This window comes from Lipotes vexillifer, unplaced genomic scaffold, assembly GCF_000442215.2.
Source record: "Lipotes vexillifer unplaced genomic scaffold, Lipotes_vexillifer_v1.1 scaffold642, whole genome shotgun sequence".
Taxonomy (NCBI): domain Eukaryota; kingdom Metazoa; phylum Chordata; class Mammalia; order Artiodactyla; family Lipotidae; genus Lipotes; species Lipotes vexillifer.
In genome coordinates, this window is record NW_006790101.1 from 145914 (window position 1) to 166443 (window position 20530).

The following is a 20530-nucleotide window of genomic DNA, read 5'->3' on the forward strand; positions in this document are numbered from 1 at the left end:
ATGTATTTAGATTCAGTGAGGTATAGTGTCAAGGCATATCCATATTAGCTAAGTGAATTGGACTAAAGGCTGGCTTAAATCTAAATAATTCAATTTTAAAAAATTTCCATATGCTTATTAGCAAGTTTCTTAAAATTAATAAAATAAGATTTTAAGGAAATATATTTTGCAGAAGGGAGCGTTCAAAAGAATGTGTCACTAATTTATCTCCCTCTTTTTTCGCTCTTTCTCTTCATATGTGGAGTATTCCAGAAGTTCAGGCTTGTAATGAATTTTTATTGGCAATGTATAATCTTTGAGTTGTTAGTCTTAGAGGCCCAACTGCAGAGAATGTAATTTCAGATATTCCCTCCAGGGGGAAAATCCTTCTGCATTCTTAATAGAGATGGGAAAAGAATATGATAGGAGGAAAACAGAGGAGAGATTCCTAAGACTAAATGTCTGGCTAAGAGTTAGCAAGAAAACAGAAAGAACTCTAAACTTCCCCCACCACTTGGAAGAAAAAGGGAGGACTGGGTATTGGATAGGGTTGAGATGGAGAGGCTTACCACACTGAAGAGAATGGATTAATTAGGGATGTTGAAATTAGCAATCTTCTAGTAAGTTTGGATTCTTTTCCTAAGATATCCGCTCATGGCATAATGTGCTGCTGTTGCTAGTGGGAAAGTACAGCTAGCATTCAGTGGTGCCTCGGTGGCCTCTGGGCTCCACCCTTCAGCAAATATATAAAAAGAATGTGCAGCATTCTCTATTTTGTGTGCTTTTATAGATAACAAATAGCTCTCATCTTACCTTTTGAGTATTTAGATTTTCTTCTTTCTTGTCAAAGATGATTTTCTTTAAGATTCACAGATTACATAATTAAATTCTGGCATGCCAGTTATTACTGAATTTATCAGTGCCATTTATAAAAGGGTTAACATTTGCAAGAGGTTTTCAGATACAGCCACATCACTTTAAAAATGCATCTAAGTCATCCGAATTGAGCAGTAGACTTGCAATTCTCACTTAACAGGATATGGCTGTTCTTGTCCTCCCATTTTTAACTTAATGTCAGTTTTTGCTAAATGTGGTAAGAATTTCTCACCTTTTTTCTTATACCTTTAGTACATAAGTGTGGTCCACACTATATTTGTATAAAATGTATTATTTTGAAAATCACTGATAAATACAGTTATTGCCATACCTCACACACTTTAGAAATTTCAGAGCTATAGGTGCTGTCAGATAATTTATAAGTGGTGGCTTAAAATGCTGTTGGCTACTTAGCAATGTGGAAAGAACCACACCATATATTCTGTTGAAGGCAGAGCTATCAGAAGCAATGTCGGTATGAAAAAGCTTAAAGTGAATTATTCACCTCTTAACACTCCCTTGTGTTCAGAGTGCTGCAAAGAGAATACTGTTATCAATGGGAAAAGCAGTGCCTTTGAATTAAGGGAAAAGTTCAGCTTGTTTCGTTTTGTTTTCAACCCAGTGGCATCAATATATGCAATCAATCTTCTCTCCCTAATTCAAAGGAATTTTCAAAATTTCACTCCCCTGTTCCTCTGTATTAGGAAAACACTGATCATCTAAGTATAACTGAAGCTATAATGATGTGATTCAACACCATGACTACACATCCGATCCAAAATTAGTCTGTGAGAAGTTTTATCTTAATGATGACTTCAAAGAGTCAAATATACACTTTCATTTTTCTTCAATAATTCCAATTCTAGGTCAATACCTCTAGAATGAAAGCTTTCTTCGTATTTGTATTGCAACCTCTGGGAGAGCCTTTTTGTATTTGACATATCTGTCTGCTCTCTTATATATTACAAAATTATAAACAGGATGTTGACTCAAATATATAAAGCTTATACAGATAAACATAAAGTAGAAATTTAATATTAAATATATAATTGTTGAGACAGATGCTTCTAGAACTTGGTGCAAAATGCTACATCTTTTGTCCCTCATTGTCTAACCTGTTGTCAGTCTTATTCATTGTATTTTTATTTTTTTATTTTTTTGCGGTACGCGGGCCTCTCACTGTTGTGGCCTCTCCCGTTCCGGAGCACAGGCTCGGGACCTGCAGGCGCAGCGGCCATGGATCACGGGCCCAGCCGCTCCTCGGCATGTTTGATCTTCCCAGACCGGGGCACGAACCCGTGTACCCTGCATCGGCAGGCGGACTCTCAACCACTGCGCCACCAGGGAAGCCCTTATTCATTGTATTTTTAATTTCAAATATTATAGTTTTCACTTTTGGAAGTTTCATTTTGCTTCTTTTGGGCCATCTATTTCTCACCTTTAGGCCCAAGATTAGGATACTGCAAGGGAGGATCTTGGGGCTCAAAATTTGAGACACTTATTCTCAGGGTCATACTTTTACATTCCTGATCATATTTTCAAAATTCTAATAGATTTTAAGGTCCTTATTTGTTAATTCTGTCATCTCTTTCATGCCTGGGTCTGTTTTTATTGTTTGATGGGTTTTATTGATTGATGGGCTATAACCTAGGTATGGGTTATGTTTTCCTGGTTTACTTCATGCCTTGTAATTCTTGATTGAATATCAGATACTGTGAATTTTACATTGGTGAATACAAGATTTTTTATATTGTGCATGGTTTGAACTAAATGTGTGTTTGTGGAAAGACATTACCTGCTGAGTCTCTGTCCCAAAGGTCTCCTCTTTGGTAAAGAAACAGATGTAGAAAAGCAAAATAATATAAAGAATGGCAACAGTTTATAAACTACTGTCTTCTGTGTTTACACAACAATGATTCTGGAAATGCCAGAGACGTTTGGTTTGTCAAAATTGTTCTCTCCATAGGAAATTTCCTGACTGTCTCATGACTCTATAATGGGAAATATAAAATAATCCTGTTAAATAGAACCGAGGTATTGTGCATATATTTTTCACAGTTATTGCACTAATCACAGATTGAATTCTAGAAGCATTTACTTAAACAGTATCTGTGATGGTGAAAAATAACTATAGAATCCAGTTTCCTAATGCTCACAATATTTTTCTCTGTTCCTTTTGCAGGGATATACTTGGAGAATAGTACTCTGATATTTTTCTTAGAAATTCTTTAGAAATAAGATTCAAAAAGATGAGGTCTTTTTTTTTTGTCATCCCATAGTTATCTCATTTTTTAGAAATTCAAGTATTGTTTTACAAGTTACCAGACTTTCATCCAGTTATTGTTATTTCATGATCATTACAGTGCTGCTTATAAGATTAAAAAAAAATTAAAAATGGGAATTCCCTGTTGGTCCAGTGGTTAGGACTCTGTGCTTCTACTGCAGGGGTCCTGGGGTTTGATCCCTGGTTGGGGAACTAAGATCCTGCCAGCTGTGTGGTGCAGCCAAAAATTTAAAAAAATAAAAAAGTAAAAAATTTAAAAGTTATAACAGGAACGGTATTTTATAACTAAGAAATTTTCATATATTATCTCATATAAAATATAAAACCACACAAATAGTATTATCCTAATTTTACCATCAAAGTTGTAAAATTATTTTGACTATTCTGTATACGCTTTTGTGCATCTTAGATGCTAATAATTTCATATTCAATGCCTTTAGTCTTTACTAGGATATTCTATTCACTTACAAATATAGAATCAATTTCATGAGGTATTCTCCAAATTAAAAACTCACCATTTCTAAGGATGGTTCCCAGTTCTTCATGATATAGCCATATTTTTTCATTCATTGAAAGGAAAAGCTACTTCTTTGCAATTAATGCAGTCTGAAATCTTTATTTAAAGTATCAATTTTATGGCTGGGTAAATGAGAACTGCACGCAAGGAAAACATCTTTGAAAAAATATGAAAATTGAGCTAAATAATTCATATTTAAGACAACTGTCTTATAGAGTGTTGCTTGGGTTTGTTAGTGTGGCTAAATAGAGCTTTATGTCTCAAATCCATTTGTAGTCTGTCCAAATGAATATGGGATTTCTACATAGTGTTTTGAAAGTTGACTCTATAATTTTAAAAGACAAAGTTCAGAAATACTCTTTATTGAGACTAATGAAAGAATTTGTAGTTTTATAATCCTCTGTGAGACAGAAAAATCCTCAGTGTATATGAGATGCAGATGATCACCTTATATGTATGTTTGGAATTAATTTTTATTAGCATCCAGTAAAATGAACCTTTTTTGGAATGTAAAGTTCTGTGTTATTTTGTTTTTTGTTATTTTTTTCTTTTTTTTGTTATTTATTTTTCTTTTTTTTTCTTTTTGTTATTTTTTTCATATATAGCTTTATGAAACTAATACCACAATCAGGACAGTTCTATCACTGTAAAAAGCTTCCTCATGCTATATCTCTATAGTCAACCTTAACCCCTTGCATCTACTGATCTATTCTTTGTTATAATAGTTTTTACTTTTTTGAGAAATCTTATAAATGGAATCATACACTGTGAAATATTTTTGAGACTGGCTTCTTTCACTCAACATAATGCTTCTAAGATTCATCCAAGTTGTTGCCTCAGTAGTTCATTATTTTATTGTTAAATAGTTTTTCACTGTATGTATGTACCACAGTCTATCTGTTCACCTATTGAAAGATATCTGGGATGATTACAGTTTTGGCAAAGAGAGCTCTTGAAATACTCATGTACAAATCTCTGTGTGATCATAGTCTTCATTTATTTAAGGTAAATACCAAATTATTGGGTTAATTTTGGTCTTTTTTTTTTTTTCCTATGAATGATACTTTTGGTATCATGTCTAAGAACTCTGCCTAACATTAGGTCACATAGGTTTTCTGCAGGGTTTTCTTATATAGTTTTATAGTTTTATGTTTTTCATTTAGATCTATGGTCAATTTCAAATTTTTAAGTTTTTGTTTTGTTTTGTTTTTACAAAGTGTTCATTTTTGTTGAATTGCCAAGGTTCATTTCTATTGAATTCCCTTCTGCAACTTTGTCAAAAATTAGTTGGCCGTATATCTGTGGGCTTCTGAACAGTCTCTCCTATCCCATTGATCTATGTGCCTTTTCCATTGACAATACTACACTGTCTTGATTTGTGTAGCTTCATAGTAATACTTTAAATAGGATAGTGTGATTCCTTCAAATTTAATCTTCTTTTTCAAAATTATTTTGGCTATTACAGTTCTTTCTGTTTTAAGTTCTAGAGTCCTCTTGTCTATAGCTATAGAAAATCGTGCAGTGAATATGAATGGAATTATATTACATGTATAGATTATTTGAGGAACATTGATGTCTTTATGATGTTGAATTTTTCAATCCATAAACATGATATACCTCTCCATTTATTTAGGCCTTCTTTGATTTATTCCATCAGTTTCTGTAATGTTCAGTATACAGATTCTGTACTTATTTTTTTAAATTATCTATTTGCTTAGGTATTTGACTTTTAGGGACATATTATAAATGTATTGCTTTGGATATTTAAGTTTCCAACTAGTTCATTGCTAGTATATAGAAATATGATTAATTTTTGTGTGGTGACCTTGGACATGGCAACATTGCTTAACTTATTTACTCATTGAGAAGCTTTATTTGTTTGTTTTTGTTTGTCTTGATTCCTTCTTATTTTCTGTTTGAACAATACTATTATCTGAGAATACAATAGCATTGTGAAATTTTTTTTTCCTCCTTTTCCAATTTGTATGTCCTTCACTTATTTTTCTTGCCTTATTGAACATATTAGGACTTTCAGTGCAGTGGTGAATAGAAGTGGTGAAAGCTTTCAGTCTTTCAAGTGTGATGCTAGTTATCCTCTTTTTTGATAGATGCTCTTTATGCAGTTGAAGAAGTTTCCTTCTATTCCTATTTGCTGAGAATTTTTATCATTAATAGATGTTGAGTTTTGTCAAATGCTGGATATATTTTAAAATGTTCTATTTTTACTATTTTAAAAGTAAAAAATATATATTTTGACTCTTTTTGCTATCCATTTTCAGATCAACTTCTCTAGATACATGTAAGTGGTCATGTCAAATTAATCTACTTCCACAAATAGAGCTTTCCCAATTTCAGGCAATGTGGTTCAGCTTCAGTAGGTGCTTTCTTTTGGTCTTTTTCAGAGACACTCGTTTTTAAAATCATGATTTTTTTTAGAGTCCTAATAGATGAGCAAGTAGTAGAAGATGGCACATCTAGGAATAGTTTATTATTGACTACTGCTGATAAAAATTATGATTTCAAGTATCATTTATAAATTTACTACAATTTGCTGAGTACTAGAATAGAAGTACATAAAGGTAAATAATCAAAGAAACCATTCATATCATACAGACTTTTCCACTGTGTGTTTGTTTACTTGATTACTTGTTTATTTGTTTATGTTTTCTGAACAAAAGAAAGAATATCTAAATTTTTATCTTCATCAAAAAAATAACAAAAAAAAATCAAACTAGGAGGGCCATTCAGTTTTATAAGTTAGTTCATATTTAAGTGATCATTATGAGCAAATGATCATTTAAAAAAACAGCAAAACATTTGTCTTTTTATTTCTGAGTGAAATAGATTAAAAAGATAATCATACCCTACAGTTTATTTCAAAGTGTCTGCTTTAGAACTTTTTTGTAACTAGCCATCAATTCCAGGGATCCATTTTTTAAAATAATAAACAAATGATATTTAAAAAAAAAAAGTTAATAGTTCCTGTGTTTAAGTTGTGTTTGAAGGGAAAACATTCTAATTTTATCCTTGTATGGAAAAGGATAAAATTTTCAAGAGTTATATTTTAATTACTCATATGAATATTTTAATTACTCTGCTGAGACCTAAAAATCTACAAGTGTCTGACCTCAAATTTTACTTTCTTTCTAGACTTAATGGTTAAGAATTATAAATGTACAAGATAGAATTTGATTTTTAGAACACAGTGTTGGAAAATAACTGAAAGCCCTTATATTTCTAAATTAAATGATGCTGTAATACATTCAGCTTTTTTGTCTATTTTCTGTTTGTTTTTCTATGTAAATACTGTTATTTTATTTCAGATTATTTGAAATAAGTTTTCAGACATCTTTGGAGCCTGGATAATGAAAATGTTATTTTCTATATTAAAACTAATGTGTTTTTTATAGTGAATTAGTCATATGTTTATTAAAGGCCAAATGACTATTTCATTATGGTAATTATAAACAGACACAGCCTCTCACATTCCTACCTATTTTAATGGATGAATGCTGGCAGACATTATTAATAAACTCTTGATACTCTGCTACTGATTAAGTGGCAGACTTCTAAAATTGTACTTTGTGAAATTCTACGATAATAAAATTTCTTTAACCTGTTTTTACCACCCTCCACCCTTATTTCTCCTCCTTTGTATATCCTTTTGTTTTTCTCTTCCTCCTCTCTTTCTATTTTTCCCTTGCCTTTCTCCCTGCCTTTCTTTCCTTTCCAAAATTCTTCTTTTCTAACTTCCTATTGTTTTTCTGCTTTCATCAGGACAATATTTGGTAGCATTACCATCACCCAGTGCTCATCAAACACGCTGATACATACATAGAAACATACATAGACACGTGTGCACACACACTCACATATAATTTAAAACAGCTCTTCACTCAATAGGAACTTAAAGTATCTTATTTTATAAGAACTGCCCAGAACTTTGATATTATGCAAAAAATTTTAGATACTGTCCCTATTAGAACAAGGGAATAAAAGTTTTCCCAGTCAGTCTCCCTGTGTCTAACTGAATAGGGATCCACATCCTATGAGGTCCCACCTAATCAAAGCCATTAAAATCACAAGATTACTTATAATAGCCCTTATATTTTCTAACTAGAGTTTACACTTTCACTTTACATTTTACGTGCTCCTTAATACCCCAGATTCTGTTTTTCTGAAGTGTTCTAAGATACTCAGGCTTAGCTTTTAACTGACAGCGATAATGAGTTGATGCATGTTTTTGACCAATTCAAAAAATGAACTAGAAGATTTTAAGTTTAAATGTGGAGTTTCTAAGTAATTTTAGTTTTTAAAATTGGCAAAACTCTTTTGCAAACATTTTTGCTCTTGGTGTTGGTTTCCATCATTACTTTTACTAGAAGATAAAGTTATCCTTAAAGATAGATATTTCGTTATGGAAACAATTAAGGTGCTTCACAGAATCTGGAAATTAGTAAAAACATGTTAATAAAAAACATCTGCTACCTATTACTAGTTAAAGTGGATTAGAAGTGGGCTTCCCTGGTGGTGCAGTGCTTGGGAGTCCGCCTGCCGATGCAGGGGACGCGGGTTCGTGCCCCGTTTCGGGGGGATCCCGCGTGCCGCGGAGCGGCTGGGCCCGTGGGCCGTGGCCGCTGAGCCTGCGCGTCCGGAGCCTGTGCTCCGCAAATGGGAGAGGCCGCAGCAGTGAGAGGCCCGCATAATGCAAGGAAAAAAATAAAATAAAATAAAAAATAAAATAAAATAAAATAAAGTGGATTAGAAGTGAGAAATTAATCTACCTTGTTTACCTTCATCTTTGCATTTATTTTGACAAAGGTCATTTGAACAACAGCAAGAAAAGATTATAGATTAAGAAATTTGTGAGGGTTTTTCCTGTCCCCCAACTTCTAAAAGACAGTGAAACTTAGATAGTAGTTTAAGCTATTACTCTTAACATGTTTTTTCCAATAATAGTTTAAAATGCCAAATAATTTAAATTATAACATGGGATAAAAAAAGAGTCCTGTTAGTTTAAATTAGCCTTATTTATAAGGAAAATACATACTGCTCTACATTAAACCTTACCTTGGTCCCTCTGCTTCATGAATTGTACGCTCCTGTGTCCCTGATACTTGCATGCTGGATGATCTTGTAGGAACCCATAGCTGCTTCAGAGCACAATGGTGTGATATGAAGTGAGGCAGAAAACAGGAGAACCTTTGTCACTGAGTCAGCTGCAAGAAGAAGTAACATGTATGAATGTACAGTATAGGGAAACCTATGAAAGATCTACTCTCTTTTTCGCAAAAGACTCTGTTCTGCGGTACAAGGAGAATTCAGTTCTATTTGGCAGACATCCACGTCAGTTTGGAAGCAGCAAAAACAAACACAAAAACAAGCCTCGTTTCTCAGTGTCTTTACTCCCACTGCTTGAAGTAACATTTCAATTCTTATTATTATTTTACTTTGTTTTTAATAACCAGGAAGTAACAGCCCTTTCCCTTGTATTGAGTACAATTTCCATAGTAGGGATGCAGATACGGATGCACTATAGAGATGAGTCCGACCATAGGTGCCATGCCTGTATTTGTTACTGGTAAAATTTGAAGGAAAGGTTTTATATCCCTTAATTGAGGAGTGGGTGACTTTAAATGATGTTATCAAGAAGGGCAAAGAATCCCAGCAGATGATGTAATTATGCTTAAAAATGAGTATTATTAAATAATTCACGCTTTTAATATGGAGAAATTAGGTCATTTTCCACTCCTCCCACAAATATTCAATCTTAATATCTAAGTAATGAAACAACACAGACAGTGTTATCCATCCTGGTACTAACAGAGAATGCCAGTTATGACAGGCTCATTGTTTACTTTAACAGGTAATTTGTGGACCGGAATCATTTAATTGTTTTGAGTACATAATTACATGTCAGCAATTTCCAATTTAATTAAAATGTACAAATTTGAAGATTAAGGAAATTTTTGAATTATTAATCATTTTTCCACTAGGAAGTCTTGTTGCTCTGCAGGAGATTTGTCCAGTGTACAACTATACGTATTTTTTTCCTTCTCTTTCGCAGACAGACAATTTTCCCGCAGAGCCCAATTACATGGGCAGCAGGCAGCAGTTTGTTCAAAGGTAAGGCCTATTAAATAACTTTCTCAGCTTCCCCATTTGCATTCATGTCAAAATTGCTTTGCTAGAGATTACACTTCAGATTCAAACTCGTAGAGACAACACTTTCTTTTCTTTTTCTTTATATGTATTTCAGTAGCTCCACGTTTAAGGACCCAGAAAGAGCCAGCCTGAGAGACAGTGGGCACGGGGACAGTGATCAGGCTGACAGTGACCAAGACACTAACAAAGGCTCCTGCTGTGACATGTCTGTTAGGGAGGCACTCAAGATGAAAACTACTTCAACTAAAAGCCAACCACTTGAACAAGGTGAGTGAAGTCTTCCAATGCTTACAAAGTGTAAAGCTTAAGCAATCATTATAAACCTCATAGTACTAGAGTTGTAGTTTAACTCCTTGGAATGGACCATTGACGATATAGCAAAAGGAACAGCAAATTCTGAGGTTGCCCCAGACAGAAAGCAATTATTCAATACCTCAGTAACCACAGAAAAAGGAAGGCCACGGATTTTGGTCTGTAATCTTCTTAAGATAAGAACTTGCCCAAAGTCACTAGATTGTACTTATCTTTATGAACATTTTCCAGCCTTTGCTATTTTGCATGTTATTAAAGGAAAATATAGCATATGTTAGCTAGATATGCACATTTTAATATACTAATATACAGACTAAGATGAATAAATTCAACGCTTTTAGGTGAAATGAAAAGTCGATTGGAATTGTATAGCTCTTACCAGTTTTGGTGTATTTTTAGTGTGGATTTTAGCTTCAAGATAGTTTTTCAAGAGTCAAATAACAGCTAAGCCAGAGTTCTGGCTCCTTTTGATTTATGTCTAAGTCTTTCTGGATAGCAAATAAACATGAACTTGTTTACCCTGATAGAGTTAAAAAAGAAATACTTCTTCATAAATACATATTTTTTTTCTAAAAGTCTACCTTCAATTTATTAGTTTGATATGCCTTTTTAAATTAATTTTGATATTTTTATTGTTTCAAACACAATAGAATATTTACTAATGATTCACCCAAAGAGAATTACGCTAATCTTAAGTGTGAGACTTAGATGTTGTGAATAAGCTTTTTTAATGTCCAATTATAAGAAATGAAAAGAACTGTTCTATAAATCGAATTTCAGAATTACAAATGCATATTAAATTAGTTAATATTAGTTTTCAAAATATTAATAGTATTTAAATATGTTTAATATTTATTTAAGTTTTTATGAGAGACTACATTTAATCTATATGGACATATTTATTTATTCTTCTAAATCATTTAATGATTGGTGATTCATAGAGAGTAAATTTTTGCCTCTAGTGCAGTCAGTCCTATCACATATACATCAGCAGATAGAATGCTTTTTAATTTCTCTATTTATGTTGAATTTGAGTTCAAACACTCACACACATACATTCAATACAGAAATAAATTCATATATATATACATATATATAAAAGTTTCTGCACTAAATATAATTACGCTGGCTTTATTTTAAGGATAACCTTGCAAAAGCCTTCTTTTCTAAGTAATAAGTGCCAGATATGTCTTAACAACTTTTTGCGTAACAATACAATATTGTTTTAAAAATTATTTTAAACAAAAGCTATTTGAATACTTATCTAATATTCACAGTTCCTGCACAGTTGAATGTTTACTTGAAGTGAGTTAAGTGGTCTTGATGGGTTTAACTATGCAATATTATAATATATGAATATTTTAGGCACATTTTAAGTAATGGGTTGTTGGATCTTGTTATGTGAATGCATAGCCTAACAGACTAATCTATGCGTGTGATAAAGTGATTTACAGGTAATGCACTGGCCACTATTTGTAAAGCTGCATAGAGTAAGTAAAGAGTTTGCATTTTGTCCTATCTTCATGAGAAACTTTGTTAATTAAAAAACCTGCTGCTCACTATTAACTTTTTAATTCCTTTCCATCCACAGACTGAGCAATGTATTTGATAGGAATGAAAAAAAGACCCCTATAGAAAAGTGAAATATATGTCTGAAAATGTAGTTTATACTGAACTGAAAAGCTGTTTTTTCCTATTTTGATATCAAAAAGTAATATCATAGAAAGGTGGCTATTGTTCTTAAAAGAAAATGTGGTTGACACATATTTTAATTAATATTACACATAAAATAATTGCTAGTCTATGAGTGAGAATGCCAATAGATATATCTCCTGTAAAACAAGTAGTTTCCACATATCCTTATTAACAAACACGAGAAAGTTATGAATCTGAAAGCCATACTTAGAAGGTAATCTCTGAATTTATAGGAGAGAGACTGACTTCTACTTTAAAACATGATTTTGAAGGAGTATTTCATTGATTGATTGACAGATTTGATTCATTAATTCATTTATTTAATAAATATCTATTAACTGCTTTCAATATGTAAGGAAAGTTACATTCTTTGGGAACATCAAAAATAAATTTGACTTGAAGCCTGCCTTCAAGAAACTGTATGTAACTAGTTGAGATGGGAGACCTTTCTCCGTTTGGCTCTCTCTCTCTCATATCTCCTCTCTCATCTACCTTTATCTGCCATCTATCTCCCTATCTATCTCTCTGTCTACCTCCAATTTGTCTTTCTCTCTCCATCATCTAGGTAATCTTTTTGTCCCCCTCCCTCCCTCTCTCTCTCTCTCTCTCTCTCTCTCCTATGTATATTATGCATACATCTATCTATCTACCTATCTAGATTCAGAGGAGGAGACTAGTATTTTATTTATTTATTTATTTATGGCTGTGCTGGGTCTTCATTTCTGTGCATGGGCCTTCTCCAGTTGTGGCAAGTGGGGGTCACTCTTCACTGCGGTGCGCAGGCCTCTCACTATCGCGGCCTCCGCCGTTGCGGAGCACAGGCTCCAGACGCGCAGGCTCAGTAATTGTGGCTCACGGGCCCAGCCGCTCCATGGCATGTGGGATCCTCCCAGACCAGGGCTCGAACCCGCGTCGTCTGCATTGGCAGGCAGATTCTCAACCACTGCGCCACCAGGGAAGCCCCGAGGAGACTAGTATTTATTGAGTTTTTCCTACTTACCATAAACTGTGCCAAGTTCATTTCAACATTAGCATATTTAACCTGCAAAGTCTAAGATAGTTATCATTTTTATCTTACATGTAAGAAAACTGAGCTTATGGGAAATTTATTAACCTGCCAAGCAGGTTGGAATTTTATCTTAGGTCTAGATATGCCTGAAATTTGTGTCTTTTCTGTACAACTTTATCCCCAAATGGGAGAATTAGCTCAAATATACTTTCTGACTCATTGCTATGACTAGACATCAAATAAACATTGAAGGGTAAGTTAAAACTTAAGTTCATGTATGCAAACCTTGAGGGAAAACATCAAAATAGGTTATATTCATTGAATTATTCAGTGGTTAAAACATAATATCCTATTTAGTTTTCATTGCACTTATAGATAGGTGACTACTGTTACTCTCACATTTAATAGTTGTTAAGAAATTTTCTCAATGTTCTGTGCTATAAGTAGTGAAGTCAGCATTAGAAATAAAATAGCATACCTTCAGGGTCTGCCCTCTTAATCAACGCTTTATACTATTCACATAATGAATTGTTTACTCAGAAAAAAAAAATTAAAATGTTTGAAGAAGCAATCAGCCATTGTCTTGGTCAATGTTCTCTATTTATTTGAAAAGCATCATGAGAGCCAATGCCAAATTAATTTAATGCACACCTACAAAGAATAATTTTCTTTACAGATGAAAGAAGATGACAGCCATATTCAAACAATTATCTCATGTCCAAGTTTCATACGTTAACCCTAATTTTTAATGTCTTTAAAAATATCCTAAAAAAACATAAATAAATTTCCTTTAAAACAAAAGCTAAACAAAAAGAAACCTGTTTATCAGTCTTTTGCTTGTCCTAAAAATTTATAGTAGTGCCTTAATAGTTTTCAATTAAAAAATCAGTAGCATAATTATATTTTATATTTTTATATTAGTTTAATTGGCTTCTTTCCCTGTTTAAATTATCTCTATTAAGAAAAATAATGTTCTATTTTAAATTAAAATACTTCTTTAAGTTAGAAATTAAAATAAATTTTAAAAATAGTCTTCATATTTTCAATGGAACTTTCTATGCTAATAATGATTTTCCTTTGCAAACAACTTAGTCCATTTGATATTTTATTTTATTAGTTCAGTTTTCACTGTTTTTCTTCTCTTTTGTGCTGTTAGATTTTTTCCATTTGTTCTGTTCCTGATGTTTGTGTATTTTTGCTATCATCAGTTTAAGCATCCCAAATATACAGCATTCGTATGTGTTGCCCATTATTTTAGAAAAAAAATATTTGAAAGGATTCAGTAGTTAAATGAAGGTGTGATGTACTGCACTACAGCTGAAGATAGCTTTAAGGATTTTATGTTAATAAAACCTATAATAGAAAGAGGTTATTTTAGCTTCTCTTAGTGTGATTTAAAAAAATCTCAAAGAATGTACTTTTTTTTTTCTATTTGAGTTCAGTTTTGTGCTCTGCCTCTCTGTTTGTCAGTTAGAATTTTCCCCATATATTCCCCATCAAATATTAAAGGTAGGTAGTATGTTAGTAGGTAGAGAGAGAGAGAGAGAGAGAGAGAGTGGGAGAGAGGGAGATAATAAGTAAAACAATCCATATGTTTTGGAATGTGTATGGTGCCATAGTAGCAAATTCCTTAGAAAGGCATATATAAATATTTCTATTTAATAAGTCATTATTTATCAGAAAATGACACAGAAAATTGACCAAAATACATTTCATCTTATTATTCTGATTTTATATTTTGGAATGACAAAAACAAATTTATATCAAGAACTAATAAAAATACATAATGTTACTTCTGTAAAGAAGAGTCACATACAGTTTTATAAAGAACAAAACTCTTTCAAAAATGTTTGCGGGTAACTTACTCTTTATACCTCAGAATACTATTTATACTTTGACTTCTTTATTTCTATCCATCAGGAGACTTGTAGAGTATTTTGATTGTTAGCAATAAGTGTTTTGTTTTTCTTTTAAAAGACTTAATAAGCTTTCCCCAAAATTCAGTAGTCTCTGTTGATTCCCAAATAATAAATGTGCAGTCTTTATAAATGCTGACTGGCAATTTTTCTGAGCTTGTTATTGATAGCTTTGTGACTGTTCTCAATTTTCCAAGGATAATCAGTCTTCTGATATCTTTATAATTAACTGAAACCAAGTCTTTGAATTGAACTCTGAAGCTAGTGGAGTAGCATTGTACATTGTGAGTACTCACGACCTGTGCTAGAGATTGCAGTGGAAGCATCATCAACACAGGATGTGATGCCCCGTGGGGGCCAGATGTTGGTCCCTTCCCTGGTGACTGGATTCCAGGACATTTCTGAGCCTCAGGAGTTGCTCCAATCAAATTCTTTTTCATTTCTCATCTTATTTAATTACCTTATAATTTGTTTTATTCTCTTCAATTCTGTGCCTCCCCCGTTCTCTCTACTGCTAGAAAAATCTGACTTCTTAAATTACATTCTGGGTTCGAGACATTTCACAATGGAATCCCTGATTAAAATCTAATAAAACATAATCAGTAGAAAGTTGAGAATAATGGAAATAACAAATAAACTAGGTTTGCTCCAGTGAATTCAGTTTTAAAACTAAATTGTGTTCTTAAGGGTTGCCTTCCCACTTCCCAGAGGACATTCTAGAAAACTACAAAAACTAAAGCTAAAGAATTGTTTTTTGCTGTCGTTCCTTTTTCTCTTTAAGTCAGTGTTTGAATTTTGCTTGTGGGCTCCATATTCAAAACAGGATTAGGCTAGTTGGAACGACTTTAGTATTTGTTATAGGATTTCAGAGTTTGGCAAGGCTCTGAGCCCCACTTCTACTAATTTTCCTCCCTAATTCACTGCATAATGACTGCAATTTCACCATATTTCTAATTATGTCTGGAAAGGAAACAGTTTAATGTTTGTACAGCCTATACTTTACATGAAGGAGATATTTACGAAAGCAATAGTAGGGAAATGGGAGAATGGAAGTTGAGGTCCTTGTCCACTGAAGTGAGGGTGGAGCCATACATTCAGGATTTGGGAGGAGGTTATTGAGACAGAGGGCTGGGATGCTGAACACAAACTTGACCTACCTTGCAATTTCCCTTAGAACTGACCCTGAATAGAAAAGTACTAACATAGTACTTTTATATTCTCAAGCTTCTGTTCTGTTTTCTCTTCTGCATTATGGTTACTGAAGTCTGAATCTTCCAATCAAGCAGTGTCTTTTCCCAGGCCTACCCATAACAGGCAACAGCAAATCCACTTCTGCGCAAGCAAGAACATGAAGGAGGTGACTGTGTCCATCCTCTCAGCAGCCATCTGGCGATCTATGAAAATCATTTTTAAAAGAAATTTTGCTATAAACTTATTAATAGGAAATTTGTCTTAGGAAGGAAATGGGAAATTACTGCCATATATTGGGGGTGGGAAGGAACTTTGAATATTTAATGCCAGAGAGGAATCATTTACAAATTTTTAGAAGCACTGCTGCTTTATGATTTGCATACATGGTATTTAAGAAATCGTAGTATTTGCCAAGCATTCATATTATTTTCAAGTCCTGTAAGTTTATATTAGGCTGCATCTTATCCAAGAGCAGGGTAATATCAATTTTATCACCTCCCTGTGCTATCTTTTAGGGCATTCCCAATTCATCTGGCCTTACATTTTACTAGACAAAATATTTCTCAAACTGTGAGCAGTTTCACTTTGTTTTTGCTTACCAGGCTTTGCAACCGTCCCACAGTTCACCTAACTTTAAAAGTTTCAGTGACATCTCTTTTCTCATGTGCAAACATCTGCTTCCAGAATCCAGCATCTGGTATCATGAAAATAGAGAGATTTTATCACCCTCACATTTGTTGCTCATCGTAAAGCCTCTCTAACAAGTGTTGCATGATTTACTATAGACTCACTGTGATTTTGAGATTCTCTTGCTTTTAGTAAGCACAGCAATGACTTTTCTTGAAACATTCCAATTAGGAAATGTTGGAACAGTATTTCCCAAACTTTTGACACTCATTTTGCCTTATACTTGGGGCAGGATAACCCTCCCCAGCCTTAGAATTACACACTCTCTCAAATATTCCCAAAAAACCAGAGGATTTTACTTTTTGTGTTTTTTATAATATAAATAATGACAATTTCTTTTCATTTTTATAAATAAAATTCTATACTAATATTACATACACTTTTTATGAAAACAGGAATGTGTCCATAAATTCTCAAAAATATAAAATAGTTATCAGCTCATCTGTTAATTAAGAACTGTAAGAAAATAATGTTATTAGGTCTAAAACTTCTCCCAGCAATTTCCTGTTATTTCACTTTAACAGCATGTCTAATATTGCAGGTTCTCTATTCTTTTGAAAGCTGTATTACAAAACATTAGGGTAAGAATCCTTGAAGTATAATTCCCCTATTGTGTAGATAAGAAAACAGATTAAGTGATTTCCATGGGGTCTTCAAGTTAGTGACAGAGGTAGCACTAGTTCCAGGTTTATAATTTTCTGTCTAGAGCCCTTTCCATCCTTCTGTGTAATTTCTGTGACACATTAATAGAGACCTCGAAGCCTCTGAACAGGTACTTCAGATTTGTCATCACACTTCTTTTCCTTATTAACTTGAAGATGTCAACTGCCAAGCTTCAGAGCTTCATTCTTGATTCTTTCATATATATTGAATAAGAATTTCACATATTCATATATTTAATAAATATTGAATAAAAGCTCCACAAGGTCAATTAAATGTATCATTCCAGAAGTTAGACGCTGACACTACTGGATTATTTGTCACTAAGCACTAGGATGTAAATACTTCTTCAATCTGGACACAGTACCTATACCTCTGCTACCTGTGGGTACTTGATACTTTCTTAGTGTGCTGAGGAATGGTGGTGCCAAGAGAGATTTTCAGTCATTCATTCGTTTATTCAATCACTTAAGTTTTCTTCTAATAAATGACTGTGCCTGGGATACAAAGATGCACCAAAGCACAGGCTGGGTCCTCAAGAAACTCACACTGTATTAAGTAAATTTGACATACAAACCATGAGTTTGGTGCAGTGAGAGAGAGATATGTCCTGAGTATTAATGGAGTCAGGAGAATGGAAACCCGTCCCAGATTTGGAGGCTCAAAGAACATTCCTGGAGAACACATCTGAGCTGACTCTTCAAAAAATGTTTGGCTTACTTGGCAGAGTGAAGTTGGGAGAGGGAAGATGATGGGCACTCTCAGAAACATAGGTGAAAGGAAGAAGTGCACGGCAAGCTGCTGTTAGAGGCATGTGACTAGTGTTGTGTAAGAGTGGGAATGGAAGGTAGAGACTGGGGAGGTAAGTAGACGCCCAATGATGGGACCACTGAGAGGCAGCCCTTGGAGGTTCAGGAGGTGGCAGTTCAAACTTTCATTTTAAAGGGATGATTTTTATGACAATGTCTTGAGGGATGGGAATACAATTAGGAAGCTGGGCAGGTAATACATGGCAAGGCAAAATGAGGCCTAGAGTAGTGAAGAGGTAGTAAGAATGGAACAAAGTGAAAGATTAAAAACTTCTTTTGGTACACACCACTACATTTATGATTCTAATGAATTGCTTAGAAAAAAATCATTTGATGCCCAAGTAAATGTAATAGCACTTGAATTATTTAATGCATTTAAATAAGCTTTTATGTAATATATACCACATATATTAAATTAACACATAAATATTTGAAACTTTCAGCATTTTCTCTAAATGACCAATGCTTATTTCTATATAGGAATCGATTTAATAAAGAAATTTATCATTCAAGGATGCTGGGGAAAAAACAAACACAAGCAAAAAACTTCAGTTAACCAGATCTTTGAGAAAACTTTCAGAAAGCAGTAAGGTAGTATAAAACTTGCTGTGATAAACATTAGGATTGTGATTTGGATAACTGAGTTCAATTTACTAAATGGTAAAAACAGGATGAGGTCATCATGGGGAAAACACTTGGGAAGTAAAAAGAGTTTAGATGAGTAACAGAAGAGCCAACTGAAAATTACAGTTTGGTGATGGGAGGAGAGGTGGGGGGTATAAACATAGAAGCCATTGATATGGGATCATACTTAAAGTAAACTGATGACAGGGATTATTGGGAGAAAAGCGAATAGAGTCCAAGACAGAATCCTTCAGAACACAACAGTAAGAAGTTGGAAAGGAGAAAAGTTCAACAATTGTTTAATCTGAATGAGACCTAATCAGTATGTTGTGTGACAATCCAAAATCTGGAGACCAACTAGATGAAGTATTTGACTGAAGCCAAGAGTTTTTAGATTTCATTTCCAGACAACATAATTGAGAGCCAAATTAAATCAATTCATTAAGTCAATCTGGACAACTCTGTTTTTATTTAAAACAAAATGATACTGAGCTTGCTTCTGTTTTATGGTTCACAAACTAGTTCTGAGGAAAGTCCCAAATATGTGATCTGGCATCACTGGCATTAAATGTATGACTTCCAGAGCTCACTACTTCAAAAAAAGGAACATTTACTTGGAATCATATATTTTTTTTTAAATAAATCTATTTATTTATTTTTGATTGCATTGGGTCTTCGTTGCTGTACGCGGGCTTTCTCTAGTTGTGATCAGAGGCTACTCTTTGTTGCGGTGAGCGGGCTTCTCATTGCATTGACTTCTCTTGCTGTGGAGCACGGGCTCTAGGCATGTGGGCTTCAGTAGTTGTAGCTTGCAGGCTCAGTAGTTGTGGCTCGTGGGCTGTAGAGCACAGGCTCAGTAGTTGTGGCACATGGGCTTAGTTACTCTGTGGCATGTGGGATCTTCCCGGACCAGGGCTCGAACCCGTGTCCCCTTCACTGGCAGGTGGATTCTTAACCACTGCACCACCAGGAAAGTTCAGCAATGTGATTTTCATTGGTGAATTGCAGTGCAAATTATTTCCTCTTATGTTAAAACTCTGTTTATGAATAAGAGAAAGAAAGAGGGAAAAAGTAGATAAAGAAGGTGGTATTACAGATGGAAAATGCTTTAATTATTCAAGGTATCTGAGTATCAGTATACTGAGGTAAATGATCCACCTAGAGGAATTATTGAAGGACTGGATGAGATAGATGTTATTCCAGTATAATGGGGATGCTAGCTTTAAAGTGAAGATAAACTTTTTCTGTAAAGGAAAGAAAGGAAAAATAAATTTGAAAAGATAAACAGTGATGTGTAGGCAAAGGGAAAATAGTTGTAGGTTCTGATCTTCTCTATAAAATGGAAAGCAAATTTCATCAACCTCATTATTTCACAAAAAACACGTATTATATAAATGACACTCAGATTTGCAAAAAGCCAGAGGAGCTCATACAATTACCAAGATAATCTATTGCAAGATGAACACCTGTCAAAAACAGATATGGCTATTATTTCATATTTATATTTGTTAAAAAAATAAGAAATAGGAACATATAATGTATCAAACCAAATACATTAACATATTTAAATTAACTCCTCTTGTACTTCTCAATTTTATAGCTCCTAAGGAGTCTTTTAAAGCTGATGTTTTGATGTGTAGGCCTATAGTATAGATGTTTTCTAGAATTAAAAAATTTTCAAGTTTTAGAAAGATGATGTATTGCATATACCATGTATTATGTAACATCCCCACTGGGAGCTGTACCAGTACTCACAATGAAACACATGATCAATTTTGTAGTGAAAAGTCTAAATATTCACATTAA

At 33.7% G+C, this 20530-nt stretch overlaps 1 protein-coding gene across 1 annotated transcript in view; it reads left to right on the plus strand.

Annotated features, from left to right (window-relative positions):
• PCDH17 (protocadherin 17) overlaps window positions 1–20530 on the plus strand; it is a 101729-nt gene that overhangs the window by 25330 nt on the left and 55869 nt on the right. Inside the window, 2 exon segments of the mRNA XM_007463239.1 lie at window positions 9724–9782; window positions 9916–10088. Of these exon segments, the coding sequence (XP_007463301.1) occupies window positions 9724–9782; window positions 9916–10088 (232 nt within the window).